The sequence below is a fragment of the Ammodytes marinus genome, assembly GCF_949987685.1.
Source record: "Ammodytes marinus genome assembly, chromosome: 15".
NCBI classification, from domain to species: Eukaryota; Metazoa; Chordata; class Actinopteri; order Uranoscopiformes; family Ammodytidae; genus Ammodytes; species Ammodytes marinus.
Genome location: NC_137219.1, coordinates 10,614,297 through 10,634,303, shown reverse-complemented (window position 1 = coordinate 10,634,303; position 20,007 = coordinate 10,614,297). Strand labels below are relative to the sequence as shown.

The 20,007-nt window shown below is 40.8% G+C and overlaps 1 protein-coding gene across 1 annotated transcript in view; it reads left to right on the top strand.

Annotated features, from left to right (window-relative positions):
* Positions 1 to 17,031: 17,031 nt before the first annotated feature.
* Positions 17,032 to 20,007, top strand: part of meis2a (Meis homeobox 2a) — an 81,196-nt gene continuing 78,220 nt past the window's right edge. Inside the window, exons 1-3 of the mRNA XM_080042243.1 lie at positions 17,032 to 17,531; positions 18,036 to 18,259; positions 19,814 to 19,955. Of these exons, the coding sequence (XP_079898369.1) occupies positions 17,520 to 17,531; positions 18,036 to 18,259; positions 19,814 to 19,955 (378 nt within the window). The 5' untranslated portion in view covers positions 17,032 to 17,519. The remainder of the gene's footprint in view (positions 17,532 to 18,035; positions 18,260 to 19,813; positions 19,956 to 20,007) is intronic.

Here is a 20,007-nt window from a genome sequence, read left to right as displayed (position 1 = left end):
TAGTTGGGTCGTTAGGTAGAAATTCTTTGATAATGGTGCATGTTACTTTAGAGCCCTACAAACCAAGGATAAGTGTGTCAGAGTCTTTGTAATGTAATCTACAGAATGATTATGGTATATAGGAACTGTTATTGAAGTGTGAAGTATGAAGATGAATAGTTCCCTATTAATCCAGACTCATCACATACTATACAGCCACGACATACTGGTTTAAAAAATTCACACATATCTAGGCTAGGCTACTGTTGTTGCTAATGGTATACGACTAAATGTATCCTTCCAAACTGCAGACCCAACACAGTGAGCAGAAGGGTGGTGGGGTTGTTGGTGCTATCATCTTACTTGTTAAAAACAATTGTCCAAACAACACCTAATTTCATGTAGCATTAATAAGACATTCATAAATGCCCATTAGCTGCAAGCGATCTCTCAGCATTGAATGGAGCCTGACGAAATGTACACCCATGATGAAATGGAAACAGCTGAACAGCTGAGGCCAGAGGTGAACTGTAGCCACCAGTTTTCCCTCATATGAAGCAAAGTGTGGTGGGACACTTTCTCCTTTAGGCAAAGTTTCAAAGTTGAAACTCTTTCATGCTCCTTTGAGCAACTAAAGTTGCACTGTATATAATGCTATCGCAGTCTAGGGGTGGGCAATATGGCTGGAGTCATATATCATGATCTATCTTGGTGTAACTGTGTAACATGATAGCAATTGTAAAGATGTTTCCAGTTGAAAAATCTTTAATGCAACAAACCATATTTTACTTTATCACATTGATATAAAAAAGAAAATATCATAAAACAGTCCTGATCATGATTTACAGCTTAGCTTACATCACTTACATTTTTGACTGTAAAAAATCCTATCACAAACCTTAAGATCTTTGTAAATGTTGCATACACCTTAAATGCATTAAATTCAAACTATTTCAAGTTCTTGCAACGGAATTCTTACAACAGCCAATCAAAATGCCACATTGTGGCAAATGAGCACCTCCAGTTGGGAGTTAATTTTAGGTAGTAGAGAGTTAGAGTTTCTTAAACTAATTATGTTCAATGTTACCTAACATTGAAACACATTATGACTCGTCTGGAGGATTTAATGAGGATATAGGTTTATGTTATGGCCACCAGATTTCATTATTTTTCTCCTTTGAATACTGCAATGCCGATGAGAAGAAGCCAGTCAGAGGCGGAATTACAGTGGCAGTGAATTCAGCACTTTGTTGACCTTGTTAACCCAAAACGATGCCAGTGTTGCTGAATTCACTTAAAACCGAATCAACTAGTTCATTTATTTAAGACAGTATTCTCAACACCGTCATATATAGCTTTCAGGGATGAAAAGTGTGATGGAAGCTACTTGCTGAAATGCACCTTGGGAGTTGTAGTAAACGTCTTATCTTATGTTTTTATGTGAACCAGATAGTTTCCTGCTCAAATGTAAATCTTTTGTATTTATGTTTCAACCAGGGTACTGTCGGTTTGATAATGATTCTTCAATAAAAAATGTAATTTGATAAAACTTAGGGAATGTTATTTATCATAGACCACTACATTTATTTTTGCTTTGGATGTCGTTTTGATGTTGTTTTAATGTTTACCATAATAGAATACAATTTACAAACTTTATAAAACACGTGGCTCTGCTCCACAGTATTTTAACATCTGCCCAAATTTAGAACGAAACTTATACGTGGTTGATGCTGGCATATCACAACTTTAAAGAATGTAGAATAAGGATGCAATTTTACCATCATGATCGTATAAAGTGTTGAGTTGAGGTATTCTCTGGTTTTCTTAGCGGCATCTCCAGTTTACCACTCTCCCTGTGGGATGTCAGCCTCTCAGTAAAGAGAAAGGGGGGGGGGTGTATCTTTGAGGAGGTGGCGTCACACAGCTGCCATAGCCCTGCAAAGCTCCCGGAGGAAAGACATGTTGTCAGTGCGCATTAATCATCGGGCCCACCATCGGAAACAGATTCCCCTCATAAGCAATTTCACTCATTAGAGTTACGGTGCTGATTTGCTGATTGGAGTAGCGCTGAGGCTACTGCATCGTGAAGGGAGAGAGGGGAGATCAGGAGTGAGAGAATGTATGGGGAGTGTGGGGGGGAGACAGTCTGACACATTTACAAGTGATGTGAAAGCTGAGATGTTGATTAATGTGCATTGTTCCCGTCACATAAACTGAATAAATAAATATCAAACAAAAAGCGGTGGGGAGAGACTCATTTACAAACCAGGAAATGAAAGTTCCATTTAGTTAGGGGAGTAAGACGGACTGGGATGACAGTCTGCAGACACGACTGTAAACAAGAAATCACCACAGTGGAAGTCAAGGCCTGTGTGACCACGTGCACAAAAGCACTGTGGCTGTTTCAAGCATTCATTAAACTGACTCAGTACAATTATTGTGGAATAGACAAAACATTGAGCCCTGCTGCCCCTGCCAGCTCCTCTGAAGTCCACCACCGACATAAGTGGCCTTTCCTGGTTAGCATGACATCTTGCAATCAGCTCCTGAAAAAGCCTTGGTGGCTGTGATTGGTTTCAAAACAATTTCACTTGCTCACATTCAAGCAGGGGCATAAAAAATAAATACTTTTCACTTGATTGAAAAGCCATATACCTGCTTTGAGTGATACAGGGCGATAACAGCCCATCCCCGTTCAGGTCACGTTTAGAATAGTCTTGTTTGTATTGATCTTCATATCCCATTCACAAACAGCCTTGTTTACATAAATAAACAATATTCTGTTTGCTGCCATGGAAACGCAGTTTACACAGGCCACAAAATCACCATTTAATGGAGTAAGATGTGTACATGCAGCCTAATAACGGCATATCTCAGCTGTCATACTCTGGTTTCTCATGACGGGGATGTGTGTTTGTTTATGCAGGCCATTGGGAGTGGAAGATGGCGTTTACAAGCAACAACTGTTAAACGCAACACTTGTGTACGGTATATGCCAAGTAGTTTCAGACTATTTATGTGAACGGTGCTCCTTTTGAAAATCCTCCGGCAGTAATAGGTATAGATTAGAGAAAAAATACTACATTTGTTCATCACTATTTTAAATTATGGTCTTAATTATTATTCTACACTCCCCCCCCCCCCACACCAGTCATTAGATCAGCCAATTCTAGGGAGCAGCATCCAAGGCCGTCTGAACTTTTCCTGTGGAGCCGAGCCAGCAACCACATGACTTGATAAACGGTGACAAACATAAGCTAGCACTCAACATCAGCAACATTACACGGATAACACAGGCGTGGAGCAAGTTCAACCAAACAAATGGTCACTAAAGGTTTTGTATCTTTATATGTGCGTGTGTGTGTGTGTGTGTGTGTGTGTGTGTGTGTGTGTGTGTGTGTGTGTGTGTGTGTGTGTGTGTGTGTGTGTGTGTGTGTGTGTGTGTGTGTGTGTGTGTGTGTGTGTGTGTGTGTGTGTGTGTGTGTGTGTGTGTGTGTGTGTGTGTGTGTGTGTGTGTGTGTGTGTGTATGCTTGTGCTATCTACTCATCTGTCGTGCCAGCATCCTTTCTGTACTTTGATCATTTGAAAATGATCCCTGACATGTGATTCTTCTCTTGCCTATGTGCAGATACACGGCGTGCGCTAATTAGGCCTTATTTTGTCAGATGAACGATGGCTACCCATAAAAACCCCTCTGTCATTTTCTTCAGGAGAAAATGCACTGGTGCAGGAATTCTCTCTGTCTGCTTCCCTCAGCTCCTTTTTTTTTCTCCCTGGTTTTTGCAGATTCCTCCGTTTCACAGCCCGAGAGAAGTCGTTTTACAGTTCAATCAGGAATTCTAATAAACTGACCTGTGCTTTAATGACTAATTCATTGTCTCCTTTACTACCTTCATGGGTATAAAGCGGATTAATGACTGAAGCAAGGTTAAAAACAGTACCACTGTGCTTTTCCTTCATCCATTATCAATCATCCTTTAGATTCTGAGGAGAGCAACGGAAATTGAAGGAAAATTAGTAATCCCTTTGATGGATGATAGCATAGGTAGGGGTGTATGCGTAAGATATAAGTGTGGCCATGGCATAAAACGGAAAGCGCCCGATAAGTAGCATCACGTGAGGAGCTTGCAGTTTAAGACATGCCACATATATATATATAACAAACTATAATGCTCTATGACGGCAATATTAACATTTTGCGACAACAACAAAGCCGGGACAGTTTTAGACAATCTTGAGTAACGGAATAGGAGTCCTATTTGCCATTGTCGTCTCAACAGTGGACTTTGATACCTGTTATCAAAATGGCCCAGAGACATAATATCATATATAGCCTATATATTTTGCGCATCAAAGTTCTTTACAGTGTGAAGAACTAAGAACAAAGAGCTTTAGGGGGAAAAACTCCAAGGAATGGAAAGAGAAACTCCACCACAGTTAAGAGAATACAAGGTTACAAATTTCACGAGAGTTGTTAAACTTATTTGACAGCTACTTTACTTTTCCTCACACTGTAGTTCTTCATTGTTGTTCAGAGACCCCATGGAAGAGGAGAAATATAAAATAAAAATAAAATCCAAAGGGGAGGCAAAGGGGAACAGCAAAGAAAGGGGAAGAGAAGGTGCAAGGCTGCGTCTCTTTTGTTTACCATTCCATATTTCCGTCATACGTGCGCATGCCTCGGCTGCATCTCTGGGCTCTTCCCATTCTTGGCCCAGTCATTTCTGACAATGTTAATGATTTAGTGGAGAGCCCTCCGCAACGGATGATTTGTGACATGTAGGAAGGCTCAGAAACGGGGGAGGACTAGGCAGGTTTCTGTGGGGAGTGTTTGGGATCCAGGGATGCCTTGAAGATCGTGATTCATTATATTTAAGACAAGTGTGACATCCTACTTCAAGGAAGCAGCACACATATGTATGGAGGGGGAGATTTTTCGGGTGGCCAAAGTGGGGAGGGGTAGGTAAGTACAAAGGAATGCCTCAGTGTTTTTTGAGATGACACAGGAATAGGAGGCAGGCATATGGAGACGGCAGACTGGAAAATAATGGGTAATGGAGGAATTTAGCCTCAGGCTATATGCCTGCTTTGCCTACTTCTGTATAACTAGTATATTTATAATTCAAATACATACCTTTAATAATTAACAACCAGTGAATATTAAAAGGGAATGCACAATATATTTTCTACAGACGGAGTCAGGTGAAAAATAGGATTCAATTTCAAATTTTGACAACAACACAGAACAAAGGACCGAAAGAGCGAAAACAAAAAGTTGGCTGACATATTTTTTGGACAATTTTTTATTTTGGGCTTATGCAGTACACAACAAAAAGCGTCTTGTATAAATTTGACATTTATTTTTTAACACTACATAGTGTCTTTGCGACAGAAATAAATATAGATTCACTCGGTCACTCTATTTTAAAAGCTTGTTAAACATGTGTGTTTGTCATGTGTTTCGCTCTAAGGAAAAGATAACTTGCTGCTTTATCAGCAGGCTAATTGTTATTTTTTTGGTTTCTGTTAGTGAATCACGCTGTAAGTCAGTCGAGGGGAAACTCCCTAGAAACGTAAGTGTGCGTGCAGTTACGCAAACAAACATCTCACTGATTTTCCTGGTAAATCTCTTTCAGTATTCGATTGTTGTCTGAAGTCATTGTGAACTTTTGTATCAGCATAGCAGCACCAATGTGGGTCAGGTGTCGACACGCTTTTGTCTAAAGTGTGACGTAAACACTACATGACGTTCATGTGACTGAGTGATAGCGATCAACTGGCATTAGTCACATCCTACATAAAAGCATGTCATTTCAGACACATTTAGGCTTCCGTTTAATTAGAAAAGTAGAACTGTTGTCACCAAATGCATTGAAATTCAGTGTATTTATGCAAAGCTCCGAGTGTGTCTCTTTTTTATTTCTAATAAAATATCCCAGAGGACAGTGTGTTTTGTAGTCTGTACACAAGTGGCACAGAAAAGCCCTCATAGACTTTGTCAAGTGAAGTTATGCAAACAGCGGAGTTCAACAAAAACCAACACATTTGCATGTTCTGGATCTGAAATGTGTTCCCTGCTTTTGTGCGGGCCTCATTTCTATCTCTAGTGCTTTGAAGTAGCTCATACATATTGACGACCCGCTGAAGAAAAAAACCAACCACGTTAACTAAAGCACCAGCTCAATTTGTGCATCCCCGTTAAGAAAAAAAAAAGTGCATTAGTTTGTCCCATTTATATTTTCCAGGCTTTAATTAGCAAGTGAGAAATTGGACAATTAGTTCATCCATGGTAATTGATTATCATATTACAACTTGGTGATGATAGGATGAACATAGACTCCTCGTTCCATATTCCTCTCAGGGGTTCCTTAATATATACAATGCTTCTGTGTAATGAGGGTTTTTAAAAGACCAAATCAGTTTGGGAAATTGTTAATTCAATTCCACTCAGATGATGCTGGGTTTCTCGGGGCACAAATTAAATGAATGGAACTGCTGGGTGTGTCCTTTTTGATTTTTTGACTCATGTATAGGTCATCACTGGCTCATTTTTGAGTGACGCAATAGGTTGTGAACTCTCAAAGACTTCATCTGGGTAATTTCTTTCTCTGGCTCATGATTGGAAAAAAAGACCATACTGTTTCAAAGCTGCGGCTGCTAGGGAGGAGAGATGCTGGCAAAAAATATACAAGAAAATAAACAAACATGCACCAAAATGAATGTGTTTTCCTCAGATGCAAACCCTGTGTCTCCTAAACATTGCACTGCTTCAGCACAACACTTGTCATTGTGTCCACATTATACCATAACAAGTATAGAATTGCACTTTCTCTCGCTATCCGCTGTTCCTGCACTTGTCTAACTTTTACTCTCTTGTAGGACTTCTTCTCTCCGGGCTGTCAAAAAAGTCTGGAGTGTGGAGCTGGCTCAGGTATGGACCTCTTTAACCAACCGCCTCTTGCATGGTGGGCCCACTCGAGCTCCATCACACTGTGACAGTCTGTCATGAGGCACAGGCCACTAGCTGATATAGCTCACCCAGAGAAGTTCCACAGAAAGTGCCCAAACTTCCACTTTATATATGGAAAATTAAAGTAACATTTTACATTTTATGGTGGTTACTACTTTTGATATAGCGGGGAAAATATAATGACAAATGTATGTGTGCTCTGCGATCAGTTTTACTTGCCTTCTAGCTCAAATGTTAATTATGTATATTCTTCCACATTGCTTATGGCCACCTATGTGAGAGTTATTGCTCTTTATCCTTTTTATTTCTTGAAAGTCATCATTATTGAGCACGTCCTTATTTTTTTCCCCGCCTCACAACGAGGGGCCATTTTGTGAAAAAGCCTTCTCCTTTCAACCCGAGAACGGCCGTCCATGAGTTGCAGCAAATCAAACGTAAGATTCATGCCGTAAATGCCGAAGTATTACACTTCTTTACTGTGCTTAATAATTAATAGCCCATCCCCATCACCCTATGAATATTTACATGCAAAGTGTCCCTGGGAGCCTTTCCGTATGCCAGAGGGAGGGAAGTCTGTGTGTGTTTATAGCATTAAACACTCAAACATCGTCACAGGCCTATATTTCGCCTCCAACCACAGAAAATGAAAAAAACACTCACTAAAGCATTGCGAGCATTTTATTTGTTGTAGCACAATGTAACCTATTCAACTACCATTTAGACGTGGCAAGTCAAATTACAGGTACTCTCTGCACGCTCAGCCCAAATCCCAGGACGCTGCTTGTCTAGTTTCCCGAACGTGAAGGGGGAGCAGAAATGGGGTTCCTTGGGTGTTGTTTCCAGAGCAATGACATTGTTCATTGGGATCACCTTCCACTTACTGTGTGTCAGTGTCAAAGGTCCTGTTGTCAGCTCTCCTCGGATCAAGGCGCCATTACGCAGAGGAAAAAAATTACCGAGTATATTAGATTATGTTGTAAGAGCAGCATCAGGGCAGGGCAGTAGGGGAGAACGGGGGAATCTGAGGCATCGGGTAATGTGAGCCACCCCCTGTATCTAGGCAACGGAAAACATTTGTGGTCATGTGAGATATATGTTTTCAAGCCCCTCTCATTTCCCCATGGCCCTGAAAGAGAGGACCTCATGGTGCTGTGGTAAGCATGTTTTTTTCACCAAAATAGGTATTTTGCATGTAAAAGTAAATTTTCTTGCTGTCAACTTAATCAACTGTTGTGCCAAAGCAAATGTATTCACGTAGAAAAATTATATCATACGTGTTGATGAACTACCAACATATGAAACCATGTGATGCTGATAACTGAAGATTAGCCTGAAATGCTAAGAGAGGTAGTTTTTTCTCAAATTGTGGTGGTGGGGGAAAGTGAGCCACTGTCTCACTTTCCCCCACCATGAGGCACAAGTTAAGTTTAGTCTTAAACATATTTTGATGTAATATTACATGACATTTTTTTTAATGTCATACACATTGTAGAAAAGCCATAATGCCAAGGAAATACACCAGGAAGACGACCTGGGACAACCACACGGAAAGAGCACCTTCTCATCTTTCCCAGTAACCTTCAGGGCTGGAATGTAGAGTAGGCCTAGTTGTAGAGTATGACAGGCTGATGTTATAATCCAGTTGGGTCTTCTCCTGTGTTCTGAGTCCCAGGCTGTTCTCGCTGGTTCTGATTTTCCTATGATTTGACCCCCAGTCACTAGCTGGCTCTAAGGGTCCTGTGTTCTGACCCCCGGACTGTGTTCTAATCTAACTGGTTCTATCTTTCATTTGAATCTTATTAAAACCTTTTGAATTATAATATGTTGTATTTGATTTTGTTCAGAGTAACTTTCAAGTGTTTAGAAAATGTGCTTTGCTTAATTGACCAAACCCCATCATTCTTTCACTAGTACAACTACACTACTACTACAAATTAGTTCTGGAATGTGTGGCTAGCTTTCAGGATTCTTACTGTTACAATATGTGTTGTTATGGTAGTTTCAGAGTGGAAAAAGTAAGTGGATCAGTTTACCCCACAGGTGGGGTAAAGTGAGCCACATGACAACTTATTTTAAAACAATCATATTTTCACTGCCCTTTGTCTTGAAAAAATTCTGCTAATGCCCATTTCTAGGAAACATCCTGAATTAATGGGAAATGCGTAAATTTGAGTGATAAATCATTTTAGCTAGCTTAGAGGGGAGCAAATGTAAAAAGTGGCTCAGATTACCCCGTTCTCCCCTATAGGAGGAAAGGAAGAAAGGAAAAAAAAGTTGATTTGAGCCCGAACAAGTTTCAGAGAAAGGAAAATAAAATACTGCAAATTTGAAACGATTGCTGCGCTTATCTGACCTAATTAGGCTGAGGACTTTAGGCAGTGCCAGACATTAATGCCCTATTCAATTCTAATCTTAGCAACCGGCCTCTCTCTCTCTCTCTTTATTCCTCCCTTTGTATCTGATCCAAAAATATACAGTAAAGTGCAGTGACAGAATAGATTGGAAACATCGCACAGCCGCTCCTTGCTTATGTGACAGCTTCAGAGCTGGATAGGATTCATGGATGTCTAACCTTTGACCTCTCTTCAAAAGAGACACACACTCAGCAGGACGCCCCATGAGGAAAGGTCCAGGAATATATACAGTAGCAAAACCCCAATTTGTTAAAGCTGCTGCGACCACTATAAAGGAATACCACCACGAGCTAATAATGGCCAAACGGGATATGTAGTTATACAAATAAATACTCTTGTTACTAAACCTTGGGCATGTTGGGCTCTGTTGCTTCCTCATTGGTGGTATTTATCTAGGAAAGGGGAAGGCTGAGTGAGTGTTGTTGCTGCAGCAGCCTCCCCTCCCTGCAGGTCTCCCGAGCTCTCAGATCTCCTCTCTTGTCTCCTGTGTGGATAAGTAGTGGCTGCAAAGGCAATGCTGGTCTTTTGATATTTCACTGCTCATTTGAATCAGTGGTCGCTTTATTTGACAATGCCTAGGTAATTACCTGGGTACCTTGCTTGATCATGTGAACTCCTGCAGAACCAGAGTTGAGGGAGGGAGTGAAGGAGGGAGGGAGGGAGGGAGGGAGGTAGAGATTGGCTGTGGGTATCGGAGAGGAGATGGAAATGAGAACAAATAAACAGGAGGAGAAAAAAAGCTAGCGGGACGAAAAAACAAAACACACAAACAAGCCATCTGCATTGGTTTATCTGCATTGTCTCCCTCCTGCAAGTCTTTTCCAACACGTGGCATCGTAGGAGTGAGGCACGTACTGTGTTGTTGTTGTGCTAAGCAAGTGGCGTGTGTGTGTTTAAACTTTCAGTGGTTGGTTTTTCTTCAGGGACCGTCCCATGCTGTGAAGGGAGCGAGCGTGAGGAGGTCACACATGGAGGGTTACTTGAGAGAAAATACACTCGCAGTGCAAGTTTATTACAACTCAAATGAATAGTTTTTGTCTCTTGGGTTCAGTCATTTGATTAGCTTTTGGTCTCTGTAGAGTGTGTGTGTGTGTGTGTGTGTGTGTGTGTGTGTGTGTGTGTGTGTGTGTGTGTGTGTGTGTGTGTGTGTGTGTGTGTGTGTGTGTGTGTGTGTGTGTGTGTGTGTGTGTGCTTGGGTGTATTTCACATGGGCTGAAGCAGAAGCACACTCTGAACAGGGTAAAAAGAGAAGAGCAAACCAAAAGACAGTTTTTTAAAAATGTTTTAATGCTGTTACATTCAGGCATCAGCACAGGACAGGAAAATACAGAATCAACCATATATTTTCAGTGGACAAAGTGTAATTTGTTACAATCTGTACATAACAAAGACTGAAAGATAGGGGAAAGAAAATAACTGTAAACTTTTATTTAGAAGAAAAAAAATGTGGATGCTCAATGGGGTTTAAGTGGAGTATTTCAAATAGCCAGATATATGGAACCTTGTCAGTGACGTTTATTGAAAAGGAGAGCAGTGTTTACTCTGTTGTGTGACTGGAATATCAAAATCCGTCACTCCATGTGAATGCAGCTGCGTTCGGGCTGACTGACTGAGCTCTCCTTGGAGGGAACCATGCAGCATACAACTTAAGGCTTGGCCCTGAAGTTTCACTGAAACACTGTGCCAGAATTCCTTTGAAAAATATAACCTCAGCCTGCACCCAAATCCTGAATAAAAATGAGCCGGCTTTGCACTGGAAGTCAAGCTATAAAAAGCCTTTTTTTATTATTAGAAAAATAAACACAATAGGTTAACACTAAGGAGCTGCTTTAATGCTCACCCTGTAAAGGACATGCAACTCATTAAAGCTATTAATAATGAGAATGATGGAAGTCACACACGGCAGGCTAAATATATCCCAACTTTTCACAGAGAAGTTTTGTCTCTTTTTTCTCACCTTTTTTTATGAATTGTCTGAAGGCAGCTTCCGTCCGTTTGTGTGTATATTTGTCCTGGACTTCTTCAGAAAAAATAAAGGATATGCAACTCTTATTTTTTTCACAGCCCATGTTGGTTGGCGTTGACTCTCCCCAGGTTTTAACGTTCCCTGTATTATTTCGGAAGTGGACAAGGTTACCGCAGGAAGCAGCGTGCAATTTTTTTTAATTTCACTTTCTTTCTACTCATATTGGAACATCCGCACGTAGCCTCCTCCCACGCTGGACAAACAAGGCAACAGGGGAACTTGTATTCATTTCGAAGCGGAGAAGGGGGAATTAAGACAATTTAATAAGGGCTTAAACCGCTGGGCTTGTCTCTGCAGCGCCTAAAGCCATATTTCCTCTGATCAGCGGAGGAGGGCGACTTTATTGGACATGTTTCTATTTCCAAATCCGCGTAACAGGCAACGATGCATGTATTTCCTATAATGTAGATAAGGGAGAGAGGGTTTGATATGTAATAAAAGGTGGGTCTGCGCTGCCTGTTTAAGCCCCTTAAGCCTGATAAATGATGAGCGACAGAGGCACAGCAAGAGGGTCACCGCTATTAACTCCTCGGTTTCCCGGCCTCCACTTAAACTTCTCTCAATTACATCTGGTAATGTGGCTGGATACGGGCCTTATATGCTTCGATCCGTTCAAACCAACGTTAAAAAAAATATTAAAAGAAAAAAAGGAGAAAGAAAATACATAGGCTACTCAAATCTCTGTTGGATATAGGCTGTCCCCAAAGCCACGTGTTAAAGAGGGAAACACGGGGATTATAGTCTGTGGCGTTACTAACACATGCACACCAGGTATTCTGGGACAAACACCCAATGCAAGCTCATTAAATCAGCAATTGGTGTTTCCGCACAGGCGTTAACGACGGGCTCTAATCTTGGCGGTGACCTGCTCAAACTGTGTCACAGCCGAGACTCCGCAGAGAGGCTGCAGACATGGCACACACAGCCCCTGTTCTCACAAGAAAAGAAAATATATATATTTTATGTTTAAATACATTTTGCTTTAAAATTTCGTTTTCGTTGCAAAAAAAGAGAATACAATATATTCATCAACATGAAATAATTAAACCGACCAAATAAAATAAAATTACGATTTTTTTTCCAACATCAATATTTTATTACAGTCATGTATATTACTTCGAGGAACTGTTTTGCAAATCACGAGTCTTTTTTTCTTCGCCTGAACTCTTGCTGTTTAACTTTTTTTTGTATTATTATTATTTTAAAATGCAATAACGCGTTTAAAAGCAGATAATGAACGAGGTCCGGATTATTATATTAAAAATTATTATAAAAGCATCATCCTTTTGGGTTTGGATTATAAAGATATTTTTTGAAGAAATGTTATCTAAATAGATTGGATTATAGGATAAACGCCGATTTACTTCCAAAATAAACAGCACACTTGCATTAATTCGCAGCATTAGAATAATTGTTGCATGCGTAAGTATAGACAAACTACGACTAATAAACGCAACATTTTTCTAGTTTGAGACACTCCAAACTCGTCTATCTTCATTTGTAAAGCGTGTAAACAATTTAAACGAATTTATAATCAGAGCGTTGCCAAAATAAATATTAGAAAAAAAAGATCGATTAAGACAGAATCACTTTGAACAAATTCTGCATTTTAAAATAATTATATTTTAGACTGCCGTTTCTGTGTGGTATGGAATTAAAAATATGATTGTAATTAATTTGACTTTAATTGTAAAACCTGATTTTGTTGATATTCTTAGATACATTTTGTGTAAAATGTTCCTATTTATTTGTATTCTTTTTATTGGGCCTTCTCTTGCAAAGCTTTCGAAGGCTTTGGCATCCGCTGTGGCCGCCAGGTGTCGCTACATGGCCGTATATTTTCAAGCGAGTGTGTGGAGGGAAACGCCACAGTTTCACTCGGTGCTGGCCTCCTCTCTCTCCCTCCCTCCCTCCCTCGCTGTACTAACCCTCTGACACCAGACTCTGAGAATCGGTGGAGGGGAAAATGAGGCTTTGGAGCTGAAGAATTTACAGTTAGTCGCGAAACTTTTACAAGTATTTGAGTTGCTCACTCCACTTTCTGAAACCCTATAGTCACATTTCACTCCGGGGTCAAAAAGAGTTCAGATCCACATGACTGAGGTAATGCTCTCTTGCAAGAGGAAAGCCCCGAGGAGCCGAATTATTACAAACAAATAGATTAATATCAAATAAGCTATAAATATCTCCACTTAGGAGAAAAAGGAAAATACAGTTTGTGGAGATGATTCGTATCATGGAATACGTTTGTGTTCGTTACAACTGGGAACAAACCATAGGAACAAATGCAAAACTGCATTAATATAGAGCAAAAAAATAAATGTTAAGGCTAAAAGCTGCTGCACTATTTAAAAAATAAATAAATATTGAAAAACAGTCATAAATGGACCGTCTGCAAGGCTTTTTACTTCTTACTCCCCGAGCCCTTTTTCAGTAGTCAAGTCTATGATCCAGTCTTATCTCGGCGCCTCTATACATTAGAGCTGAGCTCATTTGCATAATCTCAAATACTTGAAGAGGGCCAAAAGAAGAACAAAGTTACAAACAAGATTAGGTCGATTTTATTTGTTCCTGTGGTTGAGCGCCAATTGTTTTCTCCAGGAGTGTTTAAGGTCACTAAGAGGATTTGGAGCTCGTTTCATATCACTGATCTTTTTGAGGGAATTAAATCAACAATGCATTTCTCCCCATATTTAGCAACAGGCTTGTGCGTGCGTGTGAACCACCGAGCCCTGCAGGGCAAGAGAGGCAGGGGGAGAGAAGGGGATTGTAAGTCCTGCAAAGAGTAAACACACACAGGGGCTGGGGAGAGGCCAGTGCTGTTGCTCGCTTTCTCGCTCGAGCCGGTCCTGTGTGGCGGTGGTGCACCTTTTAGGATGTGACATGCAGTGGATCTTTAGCCCTGGTGATTGTCCCAGTAGTGTTTTCCTTGAAATTGATCCTCTCACCCCCCCCCCCCCCCCCTAATGAGTCCAAACGCAGCTGGCCATGTCCCACACGGACACCGAGAGCTTTAACCCTAAACTGACCTCAATTTGACACCACCAGATGAAATTTTACCGCCTGTTAATGCCGTCCACTGATTTTTTTTCTCCTTATTTTCATACGCGTATTACATGTTGTGTGCGCACCTGAAAGGAGGTGGAATCGTGAAAGCCACTTGTAAGGGAATATAAAACGACTCTAAAACGCGTAATTGTCTGTGATAGGGGTCCTCGTGGAATTATCTGGCTTGTAAACGCGGTCGGGTCAGAGGCAGGGGAGTTTAAGTTGGCACAGGTATTGTTTACGAGGAAAATTAATTTTAATTACCCACTGAGTGAATGACGATTAAAATAAAATTATAGAAAATTAAACACCGACTTGTGTAATGCCGCATCCAAAATAATGTTATTTAGAGAAATTAACCGGGTTTCTCGACCTAAATATTGTTTAATGATGATGCTTGTTGTTTATGACCACAATTAATTGCTCAAATAAATAGTTTGACAAAAGAAGGAGTTTTGAAAATGTCACGTCGTTGGGAGTCGTTGCTTGAAGTTTTATAGGGAAGGATGTGTTTCTGTGGATTGGACACGCATAATTAGCCTCTGCTATTTTCACACGCTCTTCGGGTGTTTGCATCACTCTCCTCGGGGGCAAATCACATATTTCCACAATAAATGTTGGAAGAAGAAAGAATTGCGGTAGCCTAAAAATGCGAGGTCCAGAAGTAGACATGTTTAGTGCTCCAGCGTTTGGATAATTATTGTGTCGTCTAGTCTTACAGTTTACGCTTTTAACGTCGGATTAAAGATGTATTAGAGAAAATATCCCGCATCGCTTCTAGTCCAGCCTGAACAACTTTGCCTTTTGCTGCGCGAAAGGAAAGGGACGCGCGTTCCCAACAAAGCGGTATAGATGCAGTATAAGGGTTTGTGCTACTTACCGTGGTTGTCCAAAGGAAGATGATGGAAGAAAAAAAAAGTCAAGCGTTAGTGGCACAAATCAACGTGAACGATCGTATTTAGCTTATGAAAATATCAGCCTTCAATAACCGGGCTGGTTGTGTTTACAGAAGTGTTAAGAGAGAGAGAGAGAGAGAGACTTCGAGAGGGTGAATGCCTTGGCTCTCTCTCTCTCTGTCTTTGCGAACCGCTCTGCAGCTCCTTCCCGGTGCATAGCACGTTGAAATGTCCACACAGCCGTTTGTCAAACCCTGCAGTCCTACACTTCCCACCCCCCTTTATGCCAACAAACATTAATGTTGTCACGGTTTCATTTATTAAATCTTTTTCCTTAAAAAAAGAAAAGAAAGAAAAAGTAAGTGCAATTGCTGTAATCGAGACCCGATCAACTCTGCTGGGTATTTTTGTTTGTTGGGAGAGTTTATTGACCCATCCAACGGTAGCCACAGCCCATCTCCCTCAGCGTGTGTCTACCTTAATCCTAACCTGTGAATAATTAATTTCCAGAAAAAAATTGTCACGCAGCCATGAATGGAGCCTTTATGTGAGTACCCATCAATACAGCCATGATGCCATATTAGCATTGATGGAGCTAAATATTAAAGGGAAGAGATGGCCTGATGCTTCTGTTATGTGCGTAAAATTGCCCAGGCTCCAAAAAGGGGGCTTCACTGGCAATCGATGGCCGGAGCGTTTGCTCCTCCTCCAAACTTCAATCTCCCCCAACATGATTGATGATCTGGGGGAGCTTTGATAATTGACTACTCTGAGGTAAGGCACGGATTTCTATCAAGAGAAGGGGATTGGACGAAAGAAACATACAAAAATTACTTTCTCCATAAAAGCTTTTTCTCTCTCTTTTGGAAAAGTTCATTCTGGTTTGAGAGGGGTGTTGCGTGTCCTTTTTTAATTTTCAAAAAAAAATAAAAAATAAAAGACCAGAGCAATACTTAACTAAGATTAGGAGGTATTACTGAGCTATAGGCACACCAGCTTATAACCACAACACATATAACAAGTAAACGTCATGCTCATATATTAAACTCAACAGAATTCACAACATACCCAAATACTCTAGCTTAACACGTATCATACTGACTGTAAGGATGGAAGTTAAAATATGTATTGTTTTACCTTTTGTCAATGTTACATTAAACCGTGCGTAAAAGTTTGGGCGCGTCATGCGTAATTCTACATTAAAATGAAAAGATTCACAATCAGGCATGATTCGTGTAGTTTAAGTCAGTCACTGTGATGTTTAATTTGACTGTGGTGGAGTTGCAACTGAAAAGTCCGCGCTGGTAAACCTTCCTCATTCTGCCCCCCTTTCTTTCCCTGCCTTTTCTTTATAGGACTATTCTCGGTGAAAAAAAGGGGAATTGGGTGGGAGTTGTGTTGGTTTGGGCTTTTTTACCCCCAGTGTAGAGTTGAATCCGTCCCTGTGCCTCGCATATACTCTGCATATCACAAGATTTGGTCTCTCCTCTCTCTTTTCTGGAGCTGCTGTAGGACTGGCTATGGCCACCACTACTTCCGGGATCCGTCATTTCATTCGCCCACCGCTCAGCGCTGCGAACTGACTCTGTTTCTATAAGCAAGCTAGCAGCCAACCTGCCAACACTCGCTGACACTCACTCATCTCAGTTTCGCCAGATAGACGAAATACCTACGGGCGAAAGGAAGGAAAGATCCGAATCGCAATCTCAAAATTTCTACTGCTTTTTCCTCTTCTTTTTTAACAGTGATAATAAAACAAGATAGCGATCTGGAGGCATTAAAGGAGACGCGGACTTGCGGGATGAAAACGGACTAAAAAGATTCGTCCTTCTCTTGAACATCATCACCAACCGTCATTCATTCATTACCTTGACAACCTCTGGCTTTGATTGACAGCTGGAGTGGCAAAAAGCCATGAGACACGACAGTTTAGTTACATGCAGGTTGTTGATGGGCCGATTGTAACCTTCACTTTGGCGCATTTTTTTCTTTTTTTCCGAGGAAAGGGGGAAAACAAGAAAAATTGCAAAACTCCCCGATGCTCCGGTTTCAACTAAACCACACTGGCGAATAGGAGAAGTCGCAAAGTTGGTTGAAAACGGAATCTTGCCACTAAATCACTTTCTAACCGGGACTGGGATATTAAATATACGACAGATTCAGGAGTTTATTGGAGCGCAGCCTGATGGCGCAAAGGGTAAGGTTTAAATGTCCTATGCTTTTACCTGTTCAAATCCACTGTTAGGGAAGCCCTCGTATCTATAACCTCTTGTCGGGTGGTGGCAAATGTACAAAGTATTCATATCAAAGCCGCCGTATTTGACGTTTTTTTGCAGTGCACTCACTCTTCAAGCAAAGTGACAGCCTCTGCTTTTGCCGACAGCCTCCACGACAGACAGTCGTGAAGCAGTTTCATAGGAGACTCCAAACTAATTCGCTCTTTTCACACACCAAACTCTGTACCGAGGAGCACCCAAGACAAGTTATAATGTTTTTGGTAATGAAGAAACAGTTCATAGAATATTATTTATGACATTTCTCTTTCCAGGCTGCTGCGCCTTTTCCCAAGCAACAGCTTAGTTTCTCCTTCGCGTATACACTCCAAAAGAGACGGCATGCTTTTTTGTACTTTTCACAATTGTTTAAAAAAACAAAGTAGCCGGGCAATCCCGCTGACTTTTTGCTGTGATTGTATTCCCAGTACGATGAGCTGGCCCACTACGGTGGGATGGACGGAGTGGCGTCGATGTACGGGGACCCGCACGCTCCCCGGCCGCTTCCCCAGGTCCACCATCTCAACCACGGACCGCCGCTGCACGCCAGCCAGCACTACGGAGCTCACGCTCCTCATCCAAACGTTATGCCCAGCAGCATGGGCTCTGCTGTCAACGACGTTTTAAAGAGGGATAAAGATCAAATTTACGGGTAAGGTTTGCATGGACCAAAATACGTGAGAGCAAATTGTTATTTTCAAAGTTTTGCAGCTTTTCTAGAAGTTTGTATTGTGGAGTTTTTTTTCCCCCACTGCTAAATTTATATAGTGTTTTGTGAAGGATTCGCCATAATTTAGGAGCCTTATTGTTGCTCAGGGGAGTCTAGTTGATGTGTAAATGTATACACATTGTAGAAGGCATCGTCAAGCCTGCAGTAAGTGAGAGTAAGCCTTGAGTTTTGAAATGCAAGCTATACAATGATATGGAAGCTGTTTGACTACAGTCCAAGCTTGAAAGTCACAAACTGCATGGAAAAATTCATTTTAAAAAACAAAACTATTTCCAACATCTCAACATTTTCCGCGTTTCAAACGTTGTTTTAATATTACTACCCGCTGTCATTTGTCTATCTTTACAAATAGCCTCGACGCATAGAAGTTCTCGTTACTGCCTGCAAAAACATGTCTGTTGTCAAATATTGTTTGCAGTGACACAGACGCACACAGAGCGTTACAACGCACTGTGTTTCTCTTATAATTATAATATTGTCAAGTCTCAAACAATGAAAGCAAATGCCTTCAGACGCTCTCAATGTTGACTGCAAAACGTAAAAAAAATAGTTTTCAGATAACACAGAAAGTGTTATAATCCAGTGTATCATTCTAATCTGGGATGTAGTGCAGAGTAAATCCCCTTCATCTCTTTACTCACGTTGTTTTCACATGCGGGTTGGAGTTTACCTTATTTATACTGACACGAGTCTAAATAACACAAATGAAGAAACTGATGCCAGTTTTCGGAAGTTAAAGTTGTGTTCTGGAAATAGCTAATTTCTTCTCTCAAATTATAATTAAGTGTAGATAAAATATTTTGGTGACTGTTTGTCTCACGACGCTGAATCAGATTTAGACCAGTTTTATTCACCTCCTCACTTTTTAAAGCTTTACTTTTAATAAGGAAGAAATAGTAAGGAGCCTCTGTAACTCTGTAAAATTATTATTTCACTTTAAAACATTTTTTTGCATACTGTATAATTTCTCTTAAATCCTAGGGATGACTCTAGTATGTGCCAGTCTTTTTATGTGTTGTGTTTTTGTAGAGTTTTGTTAGCTCCTTAGCCGAGTTTTAGTTTGCACTGCAAGAAATGTCAGTCTCAATATGTCGGTTGATAACGTATTTGGTCTATAAAAAAAACCTAACGTTTCCCAAAGTGAGGAGTAAAAATACTCCATATGCGTATTTACGCATATACTTCCGCCTCTAAACAGCTTCTACAAACAATGATCTTGAACACATATGTATAGTTTTGGCTGTTGTCTGCCATGTCTTATCCCGTGTTCATATTTTTACTGTAGAAGTAAATAAAAAAAAGTGAAATGATCTCGGCTGACTTTTCTTATATTTTTTCAGTTGCACTAAGAAAGACTAATAAGGATTTTAGGGTCTGGGAGCCGACGGTATACACAGGTTAATCGGACATTTCTTGCAGTGGGCATTGTGGAGCCGGTGTGCTGCTTGTTCTCAGGCTGTGTTTCCCTTCTTGCAGTCACCCTTTATTCCCACTGCTCGCACTGGTTTTTGAGAAGTGCGAGTTGGCGACGTGTACTCCGAGGGAGCCCGGCGTAGCAGGCGGCGATGTCTGCTCCTCAGACTCCTTCAATGAGGACATTGCAGTCTTTGCCAAACAGGTCAATTTCGAAATATTACAACAACAAAAATAAAAAAAATAAAAAATATTTT